The 20,508-nt window shown below is 43.5% G+C and overlaps 1 protein-coding gene across 3 annotated transcripts in view; it reads right to left on the reverse strand.

Annotated features, from left to right (window-relative positions):
• Positions 1–3,044: 3,044 nt before the first annotated feature.
• SLC25A12 (solute carrier family 25 member 12) overlaps positions 3,045–20,508 on the reverse strand; it is a 209,209-nt gene continuing 191,745 nt past the window's right edge. For all 3 annotated transcript variants that reach the window (XM_066346580.1, XM_066346581.1, XM_066346582.1), the window contains exons 14-18: positions 12,374–12,514; positions 9,573–9,711; positions 5,955–6,113; positions 5,741–5,831; positions 3,045–4,108 (exon numbers count right to left, since the gene is read on the reverse strand). In XM_066346580.1, coding sequence (XP_066202677.1) covers positions 3,910–4,108; positions 5,741–5,831; positions 5,955–6,113; positions 9,573–9,711; positions 12,374–12,514 — 729 coding nt within the window. In that variant the 3' untranslated portion in view covers positions 3,045–3,909. The remainder of the gene's footprint in view (positions 4,109–5,740; positions 5,832–5,954; positions 6,114–9,572; positions 9,712–12,373; positions 12,515–20,508) is intronic.

A 20,508-nucleotide genomic window follows, 5' to 3' on the forward strand; every position in this document is an offset into this window, starting at 1 on the left:
TTTTCCCTACTCCCACTTTCTCTCTCCCTCTTTTCTTTCTCTATATATTAAAAAAAAAAGTAAATTAGTAAAGTCTTTTTAAAGAACAGTGTATATTAACATATGAAAGATGTTTACCCTCATTGGATGGAAAATGCTTAAAGCCATGTGAGGTACGTTATACAGCCAACAGATTGGTAAAAAATTTTATATATATATATATATGGTCTACCGGAAAGTTCTGTCCGTTTCTATCACAAGTTTTGACACATAAGCACATGTTTATTTGGCACATATGTGCCTCTCTATTTTTATCACTTAATGTATACATACTGACGTAGCAAATTAACTAAAACAAAGTTGATTCACGTTAGTCTTGTGTGTGAAGCGATAGTGTACCCATGGCTACTGTTAAAGTTCATTTACGCCACTATAATTTTTACGAATTTCAACAAGGAAGAAATGCTACAGAAGAATGTCTGTTGCATCCACCATATTCCCCGGACTTATCACCCTCTGACTATCACTTGTTTTTGTCCTTACAAAAAATTCAAAAATGAAGAAGATATCAAACAAGCACTGGTTCAATTTTTAGCATCAAAAGATAAAACATTTTTCAAAAATGGAATATACAAATTGCCCTCACGCTGGCAAGAAATCATTAATAATAATGGCAATTATATTATTTAATAAAGTTTATTGATATATATACCCTTGGGAGAATGTAAATTGGTGCAAGAATCTTTGGGGAGTAGTTTAGCATGATCTTGCAAAATGAAATCTAACAAACTCTGTGCCTCTGTGGTTCTGTTCTTAGGGGTATGTCCTTTAAAAATGAATACTCCAAAGTTCATATACAAAATGTCCAGAGCAGCACTGTAATATCCCCAAACTGGAAACCCAGATGTTCAGAGTTAGAGGGAAAAATAAATTGCAATATAGTCATACAATGGAGTAAGCAAACTACAGCTACATAGTTATATGAATGAATCCTATAATATTTAGAAAAGAAACAAGTCAAAAGTATACAGTATAATTTGATTCATGTAAAATTTCAAAACCAGGAACTAAATACTGTAGGTAGGGATATTATGTATGGGTGATAAAATTATAATAAAAAGCAAAGAAATGAAAGGTAGAGATGGTGTTAAAGAGGAAAGAGGGGATTATTCAGGGGAACTTAGGGCACATGAGCAATCTTGTTTCTTGACCTGTGTGGTTACATGGGTGTTCACTTTATGACTATTTGTTTAAAATATGGGCCCTAGCCGGATGGCTCAGTGCTAGAGCGTTGGCCTGGCGTGCAGGAGTCCCGGGTTCAATTCCCAGCCACGGAACACAGGAGAAGCGCCCATCTGCTTCTCCACCCCTCCCCCTCTCCTTCCTCTCTCTCTCTCTCCCCCTCCTGCAGCCAAGGCTCCATTGGAGCAAAGTTGGCCCGGGCGCTGAGGATGGCTCTATGGCCTCTGCCTCAGGCGCTAGAATGGCTCTGGTCGCAACAGAGCAATGCCCCAGATGGGCAGAGCATCGCCCCCTGGTGGGCATGCCAGGTGGATCCCAGTAGGGCGCATGCGGGAGTCTGTCAGACTGCCTCCCTATTTCCAATTCAGAAAAATATAAAAACAAACAAACAAAAAAACTAAAATATGTGTATGTCTGTGAATACATATACACATATGTACCCTCTATATTCCACAATAAGAAAATATATAAATGACCAGTAGCTATGAAAAGACATTCAGCCTCACCAGTAATTAGAAATATGAAAATTAAATAATTACCTATCATGACTTGACTAAAATGTAAAAGACAATTAATATCCTTTTTTTGCTGAGGTTGCAAAGAGATAGGCATCTCATATGCTGTCGGTAGGAAAATATATTAGTAAAGCCTCTTTAAGAACAATGTGAAAACATATATAAAAAATGTAAACCTATACATCTTGTGAATTATCAAGTCCAATTTTAAATATCTATCTTAATGAAACACTAGCACATCTACTCAAAATATGTGTACAGATACAATGACATTCACTACAGCACTGCTTGCAGTAGTGAAAAAAAAATGAGTAACTGTCAACGGGATAATTTATGGAAAGTATCATAACCAATTCGATGCAATACTAGCAACTATTAAATAAACCTTTGTGAACTGACATGGAAAGATCTCAAAGACATTTAAGTAAATAAAAGCGAGTCATAGAATAATACACACATAAATTTAAAAATATAATCCTGTTTTTAAAGTATAAATATGTATATAAATATTTATATAGAGAGATGAAAAACAGACGACAAATTTACACTCTAACCAGTTAGCAGTGATACCCTCTGGAACAGGGAGCGGCGAATCCCTGCCACATCTACTATGTATGTAGCATCCTATGAATCTTTTGTAAGAACATGTCCATAGACTACTTACATATTTTTTACAATGTGTGACAATAGCAACACAGTGAGTGTATTGCTATTTATTCTATTCCAATGAGAATAACTGAAAACTTTGCTTTCAAAGCTAATTCTTTTGTTCCTGCCAGGCCCGGAGAGAGCCCACGGTGCGCTGCGGGGCTGGCGGCCATCAGCGCTGAGTGCTGTGGAGGGTACTAAGTGGCTCGGTCCATCAACAGTCCTGCCCCCGGAATATATTTCTGCATATCCTTGCATACCCCGGCTCATTGGCAACAGCAATGTTTTTCCAAAGCACTTTACTAAAGTAAATAAATTCTGATGCTACACATCAAATCACAACCATCCTGGAGTGTAGATGTGCCTGTCAAGATGCATTTGAGATCTAAATTAGTAATCACACCCTTGGTGAGTGACTTTTGAAATAGGTAGTTTGTACTTGGATTCATAAGAAAGAACCGAGACCCCACTAAATCACAAGAGAGAGCTTTCCCCTTTCTTCTTCCCTCCCCTCATTCTACCATAGCCCTTTCTAAATCAAACTATTTCCTGTAAAAGTGTAAGAGGCAAAAACCTAATCATGAGTTATGAGGAATCAGTGGTGAATCAAAATACAAGACACTATCGGTCCAGTTAGGAAGGAAAACCCAACTACATGGATACATTTTGGTGTGTATTTTATTATTGATTGGAATCATATCCATATGAAAGAACATTGCCAAAGTATCCTTTACTCTTCTGAAAGCTAGGCCCTGGCCTTGCGGTGTCAGAGGAAGGCAGAACTCAGCCAGCGAGGCTGGAGATACCCCGCTTTCCCCGTGCACACCGACGGGGGGGAGCTGTCTGGGAAGTGCCTTCTGACTGATGAACAGAGGAGGGCCTGCACACACGTTAAACACAATGGAAGCACACGCAAGTCATTAGCCTGGTCCTCTGGCATGCATCTTTTCCAAAGGAGCTCCTCTGAATGGTGTCCGCGCTTGGTCTTGTTATACCTCTTGATCAGCAAATATCTTTATATTCCAGCATGGAAAACAAGCTAGGAATTAAATACATCCAATATTGATGCTTCATTCCCGTTAAGTCACCCATAAGAGAATGAATTTAATTGTAATACATTTATTGTCATGTGATTCTTAATAAAACACTTTCAAAACATTCTGTACATTTCAAGCCACTAAGAACTGCATTACGTTCTATAAATGTGATTTGTTGGGATGAGGTGCCAAGATGTCTCTGTACAAAGATGTACAATATGTACAGTCAGTCACTATCAGTGCAAACTGTGCAAAGCAGTCTAGAACACTAATTCATGCCAAAGCTTAGAAAACATTTCAACACAGAAGCTTGAAACTGCATTGTGTTTTTTTCCCCCTGGGAAAATGATTATAAACAAATATATGTATATGTCATACAGATGCCTCAGCTCGGTCAGCACTGTGCGGCCGACCGGATACACGACAGGGCTGCCCTCCCAGGCCTCTCTCTTTACGGTGCCATTTTGCCACACTCAATGGTCGTCTCATCACTGAGCTGCTGCCACTGCCGTTGACTGAACCACAGAAACACTAGGAGGCTTAAATTTGGGGAGATAAAGGCCAAACTTGTTTTCAATGCCAGCGAAAGTGGCTGTGGCAAGTCTGTATCCACCAATGTGATCAGGATTGGCAGGGGGAAGGTCTGCGATGCGTGACTTGGGTGTTGGTTCTGAGCCGGAGGGTTTGCTGTTGACAGGAAAAAGCACATGGTTAGCATGCTCAGATGCTCAAGCCCAATGGGGATGCCACACAAATGAACATATTCAGGCTGCCCCGTATGCCACAGACAAGACTACTCTTTGTCCAACGAGTCCCCTGTCTTCTGTGCTGCAGTAGTCATGGTTTATAGGGGTTCCGAAAGAAACCCATTCACGTATTTGACTCAGAAGACAATGGCCTTGATTTCAATGCTTATATACTTATATAAATAGATCCAAGAAAATAAATCAGAAGAAAATACACTCAAATACTAACACTTTCTGGGAAATAGGATTATGAATGATTTTCTCTTTTATAGTGTCCTATTTTCTAAATTTTCTACACTAAGCATAATCATAAAAAGTTTATATTTCTCTTTAATTTGACAATTTAAAAAACCTGACTTTTAAAACAGTAGACTCATGAAGGTTATTACTAAAATTATTCAAAGAGAAATAATATAATGCTTACTTTTATGGAATGTGTAAGCATAGAAAAGCCTGGAATTGTAAGATTGCTGTTCTTTCTTTGTGTAAGTCCACCTACTTGGTTCAACAGCTAATTCCTAACTTGGCTTTTCAGCAGAAAATGAGGTTTATAGGATTCTGAGGTGAAGACTCAGATGCAGGATTTGATCTTATGCTGAAAAGCAGAGACTTGCTTGCTTTGGGTATAACTGTTCCCACCCAGCACTCAGCAAGCGAGTCCTCTTCTCTCCAGCGGGGCTCCAAGAGGCCCGATTTCATAATCACTGGTGATTATGTCCATGGGCATAACCGCTCTCTGAATCTTTCTTGTTTTGCTTGCAATAAATTAGCTCTAAGAACATGTATACCTCTTCCAATAATAAATTATGGTAAATAATGAAATTTCAGGGGTATAAAGGGCTTGAGTCTCCGAAATAAAGTTCATGAAAGTGTTACTAATATAAGTTTACAGTTCTTCTGGTGAAAAAGCCAAACAATAAAATCTAAACAGTAAGAATCTAAATCCATGAAGCTCAGTACTGCTTACACTAAAAACAGATAACTATTCACCTAACTTAATTTCCCCAAGTAGCTGCTTAATGCTGCATATGATGTCATCCTGCCAAGATCTTCCTCGAGCAGCTCAGGCCCACTGTTTAAGTGCACTGGTCCTATGGAATTCTCTGCTCTATCAGTTTCTAAAACTGTTTTCGTAGGCTGAACAAAGACTTGCTTTGGTTTGAGTGCTTTCTGTTTTTTGGGGTTTTTTTTTAGCGGGAGACAGAGGGACAGGCAAGGATGGACGGACAGACAGGAAGGGAGAGAGATGAGAAGCATCAACTTGTTTCAGCACTTTAGTTGTTCACTGATTCTTTCTCACATGTGCCTTGACCGGGGGCTTCAGCTGAGCCAGTGACCCCTTGCTCAAGCCAGTGACCATGGGGTCATATATGTCTATGATCCCACACGCAAGCTGACAACCCAGCCCTCAAGCTGGTGAGCCTGCACTTAAGCCAGATGAGCCTTAGCTCTAGCTGGCGACTCTGGGGTTTCGAACCTGGGTCCTCAACATCCCAGGTCAACGCTCTATCCACAGAGCAACTGCCTGGCCAGGCTGGGTACTTTTATAAAGATGGTAAATAGCTGCACTTACAGGCCTCCAAAATCAATGTAAAACCACCTCTGGAGGAGCTCATAGGTGACCAAGGTGACACCAAACTGGGGAGAGGATCGAAACACTCGAGCTGAAAAAGAGAGACAGGGGTGGCAGGCACTGAGCACCAGGATAACTGTGGCAAAGATGACCTGTGAATAATGGAAGTAGGACCCTATGCCAGCTAGCCATTCCACATGGCCCCAGCCCCCACCTGCAGTCCCTTTCCAAAATGCTGAGGGCCCTTCTTCCCGGAGAATCTTCCTGAAACAGTCGATGACACCACTGTATGTTGTCTGGCCCGCACGGGCGGCCACTTGCAGTCTTGTCTTGATGACATCAGCAGGAGTTACCAGAGAAGCGGCGGGCACACCTTCCAGGAGGAAAGCACATTTAATTCATTCAAAGTACCTTATGAAGGACAGAAATACTGCAAACATCTAACAATACGATTATAATGCAACTTCAACTATGTAACTCAAAGCTTCTTAAAGAGATGTCTGGGCACTAATGGAAAAGAGATATAAATGCCTCTTAGCTATTTCAGTGTGGTCAGGGTAAAATTATTTTTCTTTCTGAATTAGGAAAAACACTCTCTCATCCCAAAGAACTGTGAGAGGAAAAAAGGCAGCAGTATTACTAGGAAACTCCCATGTGTTCCTCTTTAGATTTCAATTCTTTTATCTTTTTTCCCCCCTAAATAAGATACAAGTATTTCCATGAAAAATAAGAAATGAGGATAATGTCAATTTAATGAGCTTAGTAATGTATCTGACATCACACTGTAGTGTTTTTTGCTTATTCTTGTCACCCTAACATGGGAGGTGAGTATCAATACTCATATCTACTCACCTACTAGAGAGGCTAACTTGAGAGCTGTGACCCCTTTCAGAAATGCTTATGTGAGAGAAGTCATTGCAATGGCAGCAGAGGAGACCAGGCAAGCAGTTAAAGGAACAATAGGGGACAGATCATGGGAAGGCCTTAGCATCCATCCCCTGTGCCCAAGCCCCCTGGGGCCATGTTGAGATCAATCAGCAGCAGGACACCCAAGATGGATTTCACAACACCTTTTTTTTTTTTTTTTTTTGTATTTTTCTGAAGCTGGAAACGGGGAGAGACAGTCAGACAGACTCCCGCATGCGCCCGACCAGGATCCACCCGGTACGCCCACCAGGGGGCGACGCTCTGCCCTCCAGGGGGCAATGCTCTGCCCCTCCAGGGCGTCGCTCTGCCGCGACCAGAGCCACTCTAGCGTCTAGGGCAGAGGCCAAGGAGCCATCCCCAGCGCCTGGGCCATCTTTGCTCCAATGGAGCCTCGCTGCCGGAGGGGAAGAGAGAGACAGAGAGGAAGAAGGGGGGGGGGTGGAGAAGCAAATGGGCGCTTCTCCTGTGTGCCCTGGCCGGAAATCGAACCCGGGACTTCCGCATGCCAGGCCGACGCTCTACCACTGAGCCAACCGGCCAGGGCCTTTTTTTTTTTTTTTTTTTTTAATTTTATTTTAGAGAGGAGGGGAAGAGAGAGAGAGAGAGAGTGAGAGAGACAGAGAGAGAAGGGGGAGGAGCATGAAGCATCAACTCCCATATGTGCCTTGACCAGGCAAGCCAGGGTTTTGAACCGGCAACCTCAGTGTTTCCAGGTTGACGCTTTATCCACTGCGCCACCACAGGTCAGGCAACACCTTTTACTTATAAAACAAAACAGGGAACATAGGGGCAAGATAATCTCCCTCAGGGAAAGAGAAATTCAATTCAAATGGAGTATCACTGAATCATTACTAGGAGATGGGGCTGGTAGACTTGTGGGGCTCTGGTAGAGAATGATGCAAATACTATCTCTTCCTCCCACCCCTGCGTGGCTCTATGGCTTATTTGGGTGAAACAAAGTCAACTACTTTCCTTTGGAATGTTCTGAATTCTGAATATTCTCGGCGCCTGCAAGTGAAGCTTTATGAGCAAAAATTAGACAAATTCCTCTCTCATTCTGAAAACTGACATCAAATGTCTGCGGACAAGAAGTGGAAGTGTTTGCTTGGTTCTATTAAGCACTGGCAACATGCCTGTCCACGGTCACTGTTCTTCGGCTGTTTTTTTTTTTCCCCTGCTGATTGGAAAGCACAAAGGGAAGACATGAGGAAAACCTTGCTGGTCCCGTTTAAAACTGGGAGACTCTGGTAAGTAACAGAAAGGGGCTGGGCAAACAGTGCCACGCTGAGCTGGCGGCTTTACTGCCTTGCGAATGTGCGAATGTGCGAGCGACTCACTGAAGTTATACATGCCAGGAAACAAGGGCCCCAAATAAGGGCTCAGGGCTCCCTGAGGGAGCTTTCTTGCTTTTTGTTTTTTTTAAGGTGAGAGGTGGGGAGATATTGAGACAGACTCCCACATGCGCCCTGACCCCATCTGAGGCTGATGCTCAAGTACCAAGCTGTCCTCAGCACCTGGGGCCACACGTGAACAAATCGAGCCACTGGCTGCGGGAGGGGAAGAGGGAGAGAAGCAGAAGGTTGCTTCTCCCATGTGCCCTGACCAGGAATTGAACCTGGGACTTCCACACACTGGGCCAACGCTCCATCTATACCGAGCCACCGGCCAGGGCCCTGAGAGAGTTTCTTCATCACCACATGTCATTCGCTGTCATCAGGGTCGGAACAACATCATGGTCCCCAACGCCCGCAGCACCAAGGGCTCCCGCTGCACACCACACGGCAGGGAGGGCTCAGGCCGTCCTGCTACGTTTAGCCAGGGCACCGGAGGAGAATGAGCCCAGTGAGAGCTCCACAGGCAAGAGCTCGGGCAACCAGAACTAAAATGATCATCTGGGGACTGTGTTTGCGTTCACCCTCCACGCTCCGTCCCTGACCTGCTGTAATGGAGAAAAGCATGTGCCCTTTCCCTCCTGAGTGACCCCGGAGCACTGAAGCGGCCGGAGACACCCACCCTCCCCTTCCGCTGCGAGTCAGCCCCTTCATTACTCAGGAGGAAGGCTCGACCCACGAGACCGGAAGGAAGCATCTTAGGACCTTCCTGCATTTTTTTACACTTCTCTTTCAGATGACTCTCTTCTGTATCCAATTTGTTATCTTGGACCAGATGAAGGTTTTCATTTTTCCCATTGACATTTATTGACTGACATCTATCCTATTACTACTATGCTGGCCACAAAGGGAAGGCAGAGACGAACAGAATGAAACCTCGGCCCTCGAGGAGCTCCCGGCCTAGTACAGAGGACAAAACTTATACAACCATTAATAAAAGACAGAAAGTGTTAAAAAAAAATGAGAAGAGATGCCAATCAAGTACAAGGGGGTCTGCTGGGGAAGTCCTGCCTACTTTGGTTTAAGGAATGACGGTAGAAGGAACAGAACAGCTTCAGGATAAAAGCTCAGTGTTGAGCCAAATGATACACATTCCAATGTGACAGAGAGTGAGGGCACGCCAGACACGTGCGTCAGCACGAGGTTCAACAAAGCACCTGATTTGATAAAGAACTCTTCTACCTTAATGCTTAGCTTGGCGACACCAAGGTTTCAGGGGCACAGGAGGATAAGAAACACATTAATGAGGAAAGCTCAATTTCGACGGGCAGATCTAATTTGGCTCCAAGTTGCTAAGCTGCATTAAGCTGTTTATCCAAATTATGCAAATGTAATTAACTCTCATCAGAATTATAGCACATCCCACAAAGGAGAAAAAGCGATCACATTTAAACTAAGTCAGATACAAATAATAACCCTTCCAGAATTAGAGGGGGAAAGTACCTAGAGATTCTGCACTTCTTAAAGAGAATAGGGGGAGGGTTCTTTTGGCTTAAAAAAAAAATTGTAGTTACCTGCCATGGCTCCAGCTGTGAGGAGATTGAGACCTCCCACATGTCCGTCTTCATCGGCCAGAAGCAGTTTGCAGTGAGCATACACAGGAAAATAGATGGCAGAGAAGGGAATGTCTCGGAGGAAGCAGGCTTTGGCGCCCTGTCAACAGTGAGGAGAGACAGCAGAACAGTTGAATACACAGGGTGTGGATGCCACACGGTGACACGCCTGAGGTGTCCCTCAAACACACCGGGACTGATGTGGAAGGAAGGTGGGGATAACTAGATATCAGGACACAGATGGCTCAAAGCTTCAGAAAAGCTGGTGGGTCTTAGTGTCCTGGAATTAGTTAACTGGGCAATGCTGTTATTCTGACAACTAAGAATTTTCTGGTATTTCCAGTATAGACTCAGTTTTTCAAGGTTAATAAAAATTCAATTTTCAAACCTCCAGGCTGCTTGTTCTATTTGGCTTTGATGGGAGGTCAGTGGGAATAGACTTGGAAACCCAGTATTGATAGCTTGATTCCAAAGCAACCAGCAAAGGCAGCCCGAGCACTAACAAATCTCCAATTCCACGCACATCAACCAGGACTGAAGGGCCGGGTAAGAAGCAGGAGGCAGCGGCAGTGGAAAAGGAAGGGGAAAGAAACCACCACCGATTGCCCGTCCCGCAGAGCAGAGCACTGGGGGGACCCAGACAACATGCTTCAGCAGCAGGTTTCCATGGGAGTGGAGAGCTGCCCAGGGACAGTGTGTCTCAGTGACTGAAGTCACAGTGGCCATCCCGCAGTCTGGTCAGCAGCACACACACTCTAACTGCCAGGGCTTCACCCAGCCAGACGGATACTCCAGCTCTGAAGTCACAGTGGCCATCCCACAGTCTGGTCAGCAGCACACACACTCTCCTAACTGCCAGGGCTTCACCCAGCCAGACGGATACTCCAGCTCTGAAGTCACAGTGACCATCCCACAGTCTGGTCAGCAGCACACACTCTCCTAACTGCCAGGGCTTTACCCAGCCAGACGGATACTCCAGCTCTGAAGTCACAGTGACCATCCCACAGTCTGGTCAGCAGCACACACTCTCCTAACTGCCAGGGCTTCACCCAGCCAGACGGATACTCCAGCTCTGAAGTCACAGTGACCATCCCACAGTCTGGTCAGCAGCACACACTCTCCTAACTGCCAGGGCTTCACCCAGCCAGACGGATACCCCAGCTCTGAAGTCACAGTGACCATCCCACAGTCTGGTCAGCAGCACACACTCTCTAACTGCCAGGGCTTTACCCAGCCAGACGGATACTCCAGCTCTGGCACTCTTTCCCTAAGGGCTCTTTTTTAAAAGACACCTCAAACATTAAAAAAAAAAAAAAAGTTCCAGAGACTCTCTGAACGATAATACAAAGAGAAACAATATTAATAAATTCAGTCTCAAAGGAAATTCCAGGCCCTGGCCAGGGAGCTCAGTCAGTTACAGTGTCATCCTGATACCTTGAAACACCAAGGTAGCAGGTTCAACCTCTAGTCAGGGAACATACAAGAATCATCAAATGAATGCAGTAAGTGGAATAACAGATCAGTGTTTCTCTCAAATCAATAAATATTTTTTTAAAAGGGAATTCCAGGCCCTGGCTGGTTGGTTCAGTGGACAGAGTGCTGAACCAGCATGTGGATGTCCCAGGTTTGATCTCTGGTCAGGGCACACATGAGAAGTGATCACCTGCTTTTCCCCCTCTCCCTCTTCCCCTTCTCTCTCTCTTCTCCCACAGCCAATTGGTCCAAGTGTTGGCCCTGGGCGCTGAGGATAGTTCGGTTGATTCAGGCATCAGCCCCAGACTGGGGTGCAGGGTGGATCCTAGTCGGGGTGCATGTGGGAGTCTATCTCCCCTCCTCTCACTTAGAAAAAAAGTAATTCCAAAAAGGATGGAAACTGGAAGTGGAGGGGGGGGGATGTGTACAGAACTCAAGATAGGCGGCATTGGTTCACTGGTCTCCTAAGAGCCCTGGAGCTGTGTGAGTCTAATCTATAGAATTTCTAATTTGCTTCTATAGAAGCAAATTTACACACTTTCCACAGTGATGGATCTATAAATAAATCAGATGCTGTGCAAACACGGTTGTCTGTAGCTGCTAAGTTTACGTATTCTCCCCTCATACCAGGAGAAAGAACGGAAAGAAATACTCTTCCTTGTTTGAGAAGAATAATAGCTTCTGCTCCATTACTCTGATCTGTAATGATGGGAGTAGGTAACCTGCAGGGAAGGAGTCTGTTGACTGGCGTTTTACTCAAGTACAATACACTCTTTTTTTTAAAAAATGGAATTCATTATTGACAAATCCCACCACTTAACTTCTTAAAGAACTGAACCCTACCAAACTCTACTACTGTTTCACTGTGGTCAAATTATTAAGACAAAGAGGCGTTCCTACTGGGAAGGTAACAACAGAGATAACTCAGACTCAAAATAAACAGAGCACTACCTTGAAGTCCTAAACCAGCCCCAAGGGAACACCAGAGAAACTTTCTCCGAATCACCATCCGATACAAGGCTGTGTGCCTGAAGCCAGTGGCCTGCGTGGGCCCTCCCTGCAGGCAGCTTCAGAAAGCCTGCAGGTGACAGGAGTGTGTGCTTGTACATTCCACTGCTGAAACAGTCCGGCTTTTCCTTTTTCTTTGGTTTTCTACTCCAAGAACTACCCTGCTGGACAAGAGTGCTTTCCATTTGGGGTGGGGGGAACCTGGTTTCCACATTCTCTCATGTATCTATTGAATAAGTTTCAACCTTTCTGTTGAGATAACCTGAGGGAAATCTACCCACCTTATACAAACCGAAGAGTCCAAGGTCCCGGAGCACATTCAAGGCACTGACCCTGGGTCCCGTGGTGATCTCTCCAGCTACCTGCAGGCGAATCTTTACTATCTCCAGTGGGTTGGTAAAGATGACCTGCGAGCCACCAGCCTGCAAGCAAGGGAGGAGAAGACAAGCACATTTCCAAATCAGAACCCGACTGGCAGTACAACAAAGAAAACTCCAGGAAAGCGTCCACATTGTAGCACTTTCTGTCTCCCTCTTCAGTGGTCCCGTCCACAGGGATAGTCCCGAACTCTGCTCACGCCAGTATACGCCTGGGTTTGTTTCTGCTTGAAATGTCGAGACTGTTTCTCAGACCAGTCCTTCCAGCATCAAACCAGCTATATCCAAGATGGCCAAACTAATAAATTCATTCGGAAAACAAAAACGAAGCCAGATGTGGCAGTGGGAGCTCCCAGTGACAGGGAAAGAGGCGCTTGGTGTCTTTTAGGAGCTGGAGCCAAAATCTGGGTCTAAAATGCTTTCTTCCCGCTTCTTAGCAAGTGTTCGCTTGATTTAGCTCGGCCACCTGCTCCGTGGGTTATAGAGCACAGGACCCAAAAGTCAGAGGGGAAGTCTCTGGTTCAAATTCTAAATTGTGTCATCCTGAGCAAAACTTGACCCAGTAACACCTACATAAAAGGACAGAATTTAGCAAGACAAATTCAGTGTTGTTTCGACACAAAACCAGAAAAACTCTTCAAGGCGGCCCTGGGAAATGGAACATCTAGTTACCATGAATACAACACAGGCAAATCAAAGCCACACTCCACACTCTCTAGTGGTGACTGACAGAGATTTGAATTTGGATAATGAGAGGGTATTTCCATCTGAAATCTGTTAACTGGTAAAGGGAAAAAAAAAGTTTAAAAAAACTGCTACCAACTCCTTTTTGTGTTCTGTAAGAACGAATGTGCATATGTGTGTGTATATATATATACATGGATACATAAAAATGAATAATTTTTAAAAACATAAATACCTACATATCTCCATTCATAAAATGAAAAACTCTTCATCTCACCTACAGCTATTTATATAATCACAATCATACTTATATAATCATAATTATATTATATAATCATAACTTCAATGCAATAGCATGTCACACGTGAAACAGGAAGTGTGTGTCCCTCAGTGGGGCACTGTAATTCCACAGGTATAGGAAGACTACAAACAATAAACTCCATGCTCCACTCAATGCCACTTCAATACTCTACCTTCACCCACATTCCGGTTCATTTTTCTAAGTCCCAAAGCCCTCCCAGACCTCCTTCCAAGGGGCAGCAACAAATCCCAGCCCACTGTCCTAAATGGCCGAGAGCTATGAACCCCCCAACTGCTCCTGTGCCAATCCTGACCCTTTTACTCCTATCAACATGTACAACTGCCAACACCCCCTTCCTCTTCGTGGGAAGCTTCTTGTCCTGGATTCCCCAGGGCCCTAAATCCCCCTTTTGTTCACCAAGCGTAGGGGTGCAGCAATTAGCCGTCTCTCCCTGGGATCTGTGCAACTCCCAACTCACACAATCCAGACCACGGGCACACAGGTCCCTCGGCGACCGCCTGACCCAATTTTACATGTTGATTTTCCTGTGTCTTTCTCTCTTTTAATCTGCTGCACTACAGGCAGGAAGACTCATTTCAATGTTTCCATTTAAGCAAACAATACTTTCAAAAGGATTACTGGGTGAAAAATTATGTTAAAATGATAATCCAAGTAATTGTTCCTGTAGCTAGTATTAAAGACCAAATCTAATTGAAAAGTTTGTTACTTTCTTAAAATTTCTTGTAAAGATTGTCTTCTGGAAAATGCACTTTATGTTCTAAACTAAAGCAGATTAAAAAAAAAAATAATAATAGAACCACAGATTTTGATTATAATCTCCAAAATTTGCCACCACCAGACAATGTTGACCCCTGGGTGTCACTTGTTAAACATGGACATTAATTAAGTTTAAGTAAATATAAAGTTCTTTCGTGTTCTTAGTCATTAGGAAATTATCCCACAGAGCAATAGTACTCAACCAGCACTCCCCTCACCAACAGCTCCCTCCTCCCCTTCTTCTCCCATGGACTCTTGGAAACAGTTGCCAGTTTATTGAGATTTGTACTCCTTTAACAACTCTTCAGATTTCTTTCTGTGGGTACATGTAAAAGGCTTCCTATAGGAACAGTACAATTAAGAGAAGGAAATGACTGCATTTTAAAAACAAACACAGCCCTGGTTGGTTGGCTTCGTGGAGTGAGTGACAACCTGGTGTACAGACATCCTGGGTTCCATTCCCGGCCAGGGCACACAAGAGAAAAGACCTTCTGCTTCTCTCCTCTTCCCTCTCCCCTCTTCTCTCCCTTGTCCCCTTCCACAGCCAGTGGCTTGAATGGTTCAAGCATCGGCCTGGGCCACTTAAGATAGCTCATTTGAGGCCCTGGCCAGTTGGCTCAGCGGTAGAGTGTCGGCCTGGTGTGCGGGGGACCCGGGTTTGATTCTCGGCCAGGGCACATAGGAGAAGCGCCCATTTGCTTCTCCACACCCCACTCCTTCCTCTCTGTCTCTCTCTTCCCCTCCCGCAGCCAAAGCTCCATTGGAGCAAAGATGGCCCGGGCGCTGGGGATGGCTCCTTGGCCTCTGCCCCAGGCGCTAAAGTGGCTCTGGTCGTGGCAGAGTGGCCCCCCCCCTCAGGGGCAGAGCATCGCCCCCTGGTGGGCAGAGCGTTGCCCCTGGTGGGCGTGCCGGGTGGATCCCGGTCGGGCACATGCGGGAGTCTGTCTGACTGTCTCTCCCTGTTTCCAGCTTCAGAAAAATACAAAAATTAAAAAAAAGAAAAAAAAGAAAGAAAGAAAAAAGATAGCTCATTTGATCCAAGCGCATCAGCCTCAGGCACTAAATATAGCTTGGTTGATTTGGGCATTGGCCCCAGAAAGGGGAGTCACCGGGTGGATCTCAGTCGGGCATATGCGGGAGTCTATCTCACTATCTCCCCTCCTCTCACTTAAAAAAATAAATAAATAAATAAATGCAAACACATGAACTGTCATACGCATTGAAGGTTTGCTACCCAGAACACATACTAAGTCCCAACAGTACATTGGAAATATCCACAAAACTAAATTGACAAGTGAACATATAGCAAGGCACACATACACTTTTTCACACTTATATACTTTTGTTTCACACTTATGTGCTCTACCTGAGGAAGGAAAATTTCTACCAATGTATAGTAAGTATATATTTTAGAAGTCAATATGCATTTTTAAAAATATAGCAGGCCTATACTATCCAGAAATATTGAATAATTTTAGAAAAAAATAAAGACTGCTACTTGTCTTAAACTTTGAATATTTTATAACTCTTAAAGAAAAATGTATATGGCAAATATGCATAGCCCTTTTTAAAATTCTGTGGTTAAACACTATCTCATACATATTAAATTGAGGATGGAGAGGGGGAATAAAACTTTCAATTAATTCAATCACTCTGCTAAGAAACCTAGTAACACAGAACAAGAATTATGTAATTGCATCCTTAACTCAGTGTTTCCCTCTAAGAAACAAATACAAGAAAATATTACTTCTCCTCTATTATAAGACTATTAATTATAAGTGTTATCATTAATAACAGCTTTTCAAAGAAAAAAAACTGCTTACAACCAGTATAATCATTGAATATACAAAATTTCAGAAGTGAAAAATTGTGAAATATGGTAAGTTTTCAATGAAAAAAAGTACCTGTATTTTTATAAATATGCTAATGTTTGCTATTTTAAAAAGCAACTAAATTAGCCTGATCACGTGGTGGCACAGTGGATAGAGCATCAGATTGGGATGTGGAGGACCCAGGTTCAAAGCCCTGAGGTTGCTGGCTTGAGCAGGGTCACTGGCTTGAGTGTGGGATCATAGACATGACCTCATGGTCACTGGCTTAAGCCCAAGGTCACTGGCTTGAAGCCCAAGGTCGCTGGTTTGAGCCCAAGGTCACTGGCTTGAGCAAGGGGTCACTCGCTCTGCTGTATCCCCCTGGGGCAAGGCACATATGAGAAAACAATCAATGAACAACTAAGGAGACTAAGGAGCCACAACAAAGAACTGATACTTCTCATCTCTCTCCCTTCCTGCCTGTCTGTCCCTACCTGGCCCTCTCCCTGTCCCTGTCACACACACACACAAAAGCAACAAAATTAAACAGAAAAAGAATGTAAATGTCTAATAAGAAAACAGTTAAGTAGAAACAATTATACGCTCTTACTCAGACAAAAAGTATGCCAATGACATAAACAGAACATAAAATATTAGGGACTCATTGATCACAAAAAAATGTGTAATAATTTACTGGAATTTTTTTTTTAAATTTACTGGAATTTATTAAAATCAGAATGGCTTAGAGGTGAAAACATTGGTTGCCTCCTGAGAAGAATAAGTAGGTGGGAGAAATAATTTTCAAAGCATACCCCCTCACACTTTTTAAATTTTGAATTAAATGAATATATTTACTCAAAAAATAAAAACAAAACAAACAAAATACTTCCCAAAAAATAAGAAACAGAACTGGTCTTAGAAACAATAGCTTCTTTTATAGACTAGGTCTTTTCTCACACATTCTTCCCTGTGGTAAACTTGGTAATTTATGTACTTTACATGCATTTTTAAAAAGTAGTGAATCCCAGTTATCTGTAGGTCGAAAACTTAAAAAAAGCTTATCTAGGTCTTGGCCACCGTGAATAATGCTGCAATGAACATAGGGGTGCACATGCAAATAAATGTTTTTAAATTTTTCAGGTAAATACCCAGAAGAGGGGTTGCTGGGTCATATGGTAACTCTATTCTTAATTTTTTGAGGAACCTCCACTATGTTTTCCATAGTGGCTGTATCAGTTTACATTCCCACCAGCAGTGAATGAGGGTCACAATAAATATAATTTTTAAAAGAGCTTATCTATGTATATATGAACATCAAAAATATCTAACCAGGCCCTGGCCAGTTGGCTCAGTGGCAGAGCGTCCGCCTGGTGTGCAGGAGTCCCGGGTTTGATTCCCGGCCAGGGCACAGAGGAGAAGCGCCCATCTGCTTCTCCACCCCTCCCCCTCTCCTTCCTCTCTGTCTCTCTCTCTTCCCCTCCCGAAGCCGAGGCTCCATTGGAGCAAAGATGGCCCGGGCGCTGGGGATGGCTCTGTTGCCTCTGCCTCAGGCACTAGAATGGTTCTGGTTGCAACAGAGCGAAGCCCCAGATGGGCAGAGCATCGCCCCCTGGTGGGCGTGCCGGGTGGAACTCGGTCGGGCGGATCTCGGTCGGGCGCATGCGGGAGTCTGTCTCACTGCCTCCCCATTTCCAACTTCAAAAAAACACACACACACACACAAATCTAACCAGCCTGACCAGGCGGTGGCTCAGTGGATAGAGTCTGGGATGCGGAGGACCCAGGTTCAAGACCCCGAGGTCGTCAGCTTGAGTGTGGGCTCATCTAGTTTGAGCAAAGCTCACCAGCTTGGACCCAAGGTCGCTGGCTTGAGCAAGGGGTTACTCGGTCTGCTGAAGGCCCGCAGTCAAGGCACATATGAGAAAGCAATCAATGAACAGCTAAGGTGTTGCAATGAAAAACTGATGATTGATGCTTCTCATCTCTCTCAGTTCCTGTTTGTATGTCCCTATCTATCCCTCTCTCTGTCTCTGTAGAAAAAACAACAACAAACATAACTAACCAGCTTGACCTGTGGTGGACACAGTGGATAAAGGCATCCACCTGGAGTGCTGAGGTCACCGGTTCGAAGTCCCGGGCTTGCCCCATCAAGACAAATATAAGAAACAACTACGAGATGATGTTTCCCACTCCTCCCCCACCATTTTTCTCTCTCTAAAATCAATAAAAAAAAAATCTTTTTAGCCTGACCAGGCAGTGGCGCAGTGGATAGAGCGTCGGACTGGGATGTGGAAGGACTCAGGTTCGAGACCCCAAGGTCACCAGCTTGAGCGCGGGCTCATCTGGCTTGAGCAAAAGGCTCACCAGCTTGGACCCAAGGTCGCTGGCTTGAGCAAGGGGTTACTCGGTCTGCTGAAGACCCGCGGTCAAGGCACATATGAGAAAGCAATCAATGAACAACTAAGGTGTCACAACGAAAAACTGATAATTGATGCTTCTCATCTCTCTCCGTTCCTGTCTGTCCCTATCTATCCCTCTCTCTGACTCTCTCTCTGTCCCTGTTAAAAAAAAAAAAAAAAAAATCTTTTTTAAAAAAAGTGTAAAAAATGTCTAAACCAAAGATAGCTAGGGATCTGAAATAACAGATACCAAGATAAATAAAATCTCAAATTAACACAGCTAGAGTCTTAAGTGACGATTGTCTGCTTTGACATCTTGATGCTTCCGGTACTGATGCTGATTTAGATAACATACCATTCTACACAATACCTCTGGTGAATTTTTTTACTCACCAGCTCACCAAAATTAACTTTTAACTCTAATTGCTAAATTTATTTCCCTCTTCAAATTGCTGCTTATATTTTTTAGGAGAGGCAAGTATTCATGTTAAAACTGACGTAAATGCTTTTTTCAGTATTAAGTTGTCATTTTGTTGTTCAGAACTGAAATACAAATGGCACAGTAAAGGGACCAAATCTCATTTGGAATGAGGGTTACCTATATACAACAGAAATGGAATGTAAAAACTTCCATTTAATCTTGTGTTACATTTTTTTAATGAGAAAATAAACCAACTAAAGCTGACAGCGAAAGTTAGAAGAAAAAGAATGTAATATTGCTATGTCACCACGCCTCTATGTGCCTGAGGCCACACAGGATTAGGCTTGTCCAACCTGCTCTCACAATCCTGTCCCGGGGGCTCTGTGAACCCTGCCTGTGCCAAGTTCCTGGTTTATTTCCTTCTTTGATCTATTGTCTCCTATAGTTTGCAACTATTTTCCTCCAACTACAAAATATCCAATCCCAACAATTTATTACAAAATCTTGCCTTACATTCTGATGAAACTCTACCTTCAACTTAAAGCCACACCAGCTCCTTGAACAGGTGTACAAAATATGTGCATTTAAAATAACCAGAAAACTAATGCGAGTCACAGAATTAGTTGTCACAAGGACTGCCTCCAGAGGAACAGGGACAGTGGCTGTATCACACACCATCAATGATAAACACTCTTAGACTTTCATATAACAATGGGAAATGCTATGGTTCATTCTAAAACAATCTGGGATAATGACAGTTTAAGAGGAATAAGCAGCAATTTGTTCATTGCTGAGTGATGATACATGCCAGGGTGTTAGGGTATGAACAGATAAAACTACACATCCCCCTAAGTGGGGTAAAGGAAGAGTCAACATTCCTAGCTACCTATCATAAGCCACTTCATCATAACTTTATATGAACTTTCAACTTGTGTGCATATGTTTGTGTGTTCATATAAGTATTCAGGCATGTAGTTGGGACCAAATCAATCCCTGGGGAAGGGAACTGAAGAAACTATTTCCAGACAGCTCTTCAGATATGTGCAAGTTCAGTTTGCTGAGGAAGACACAGCATAGGGAGCTGCCTAGCTATAGATCTTGGCTCCCAGGATTAAACTAACAAGTGGATGTTTTGTGGCACTTAACATGGGTGTGTGTGTATGTGCAAGGCACACATAGGCTGAAGGGAGAAAGCATGAGAGACATGGTGAAAACATTCTAGATTGGAAGGCTGTTGACCTATATTGTCATTAACTTTGTAACCTTGGATAATCATAATCTTTCCATTCCCTGGTTTCCTAATACAACAATAGAGATCCCAACAACTGCTCTATCTACCTAACTGAGCTCTTGGGCACTAAATAATGTGGGAGCACTGTGCAGATTGAAAGCAAGATACCAAGGGAAGGGGTGTGTTTTTCAGGAAGCTAAGTTCACACAGGGCTACAGAAACACCTGCAACATGATGGATTTATATTAGCCCTGCACTGAGCAGTAAGTACATTTTGAGTTTTATGACTTCCATTCATTCAGAAGTGTACATTCTCTAAAAGAGGTAATGTGATCAGTCAGGTAAGTGCTTTTGTTAGAATTAACAGCATAAAAACATATACCAGAGAGATGTTTAGAAAATATATACAGGTCAG

This window comes from Saccopteryx leptura, chromosome 7 (assembly GCF_036850995.1).
Source record: "Saccopteryx leptura isolate mSacLep1 chromosome 7, mSacLep1_pri_phased_curated, whole genome shotgun sequence".
Classification (NCBI taxonomy): Eukaryota; Metazoa; Chordata; class Mammalia; order Chiroptera; family Emballonuridae; genus Saccopteryx; species Saccopteryx leptura.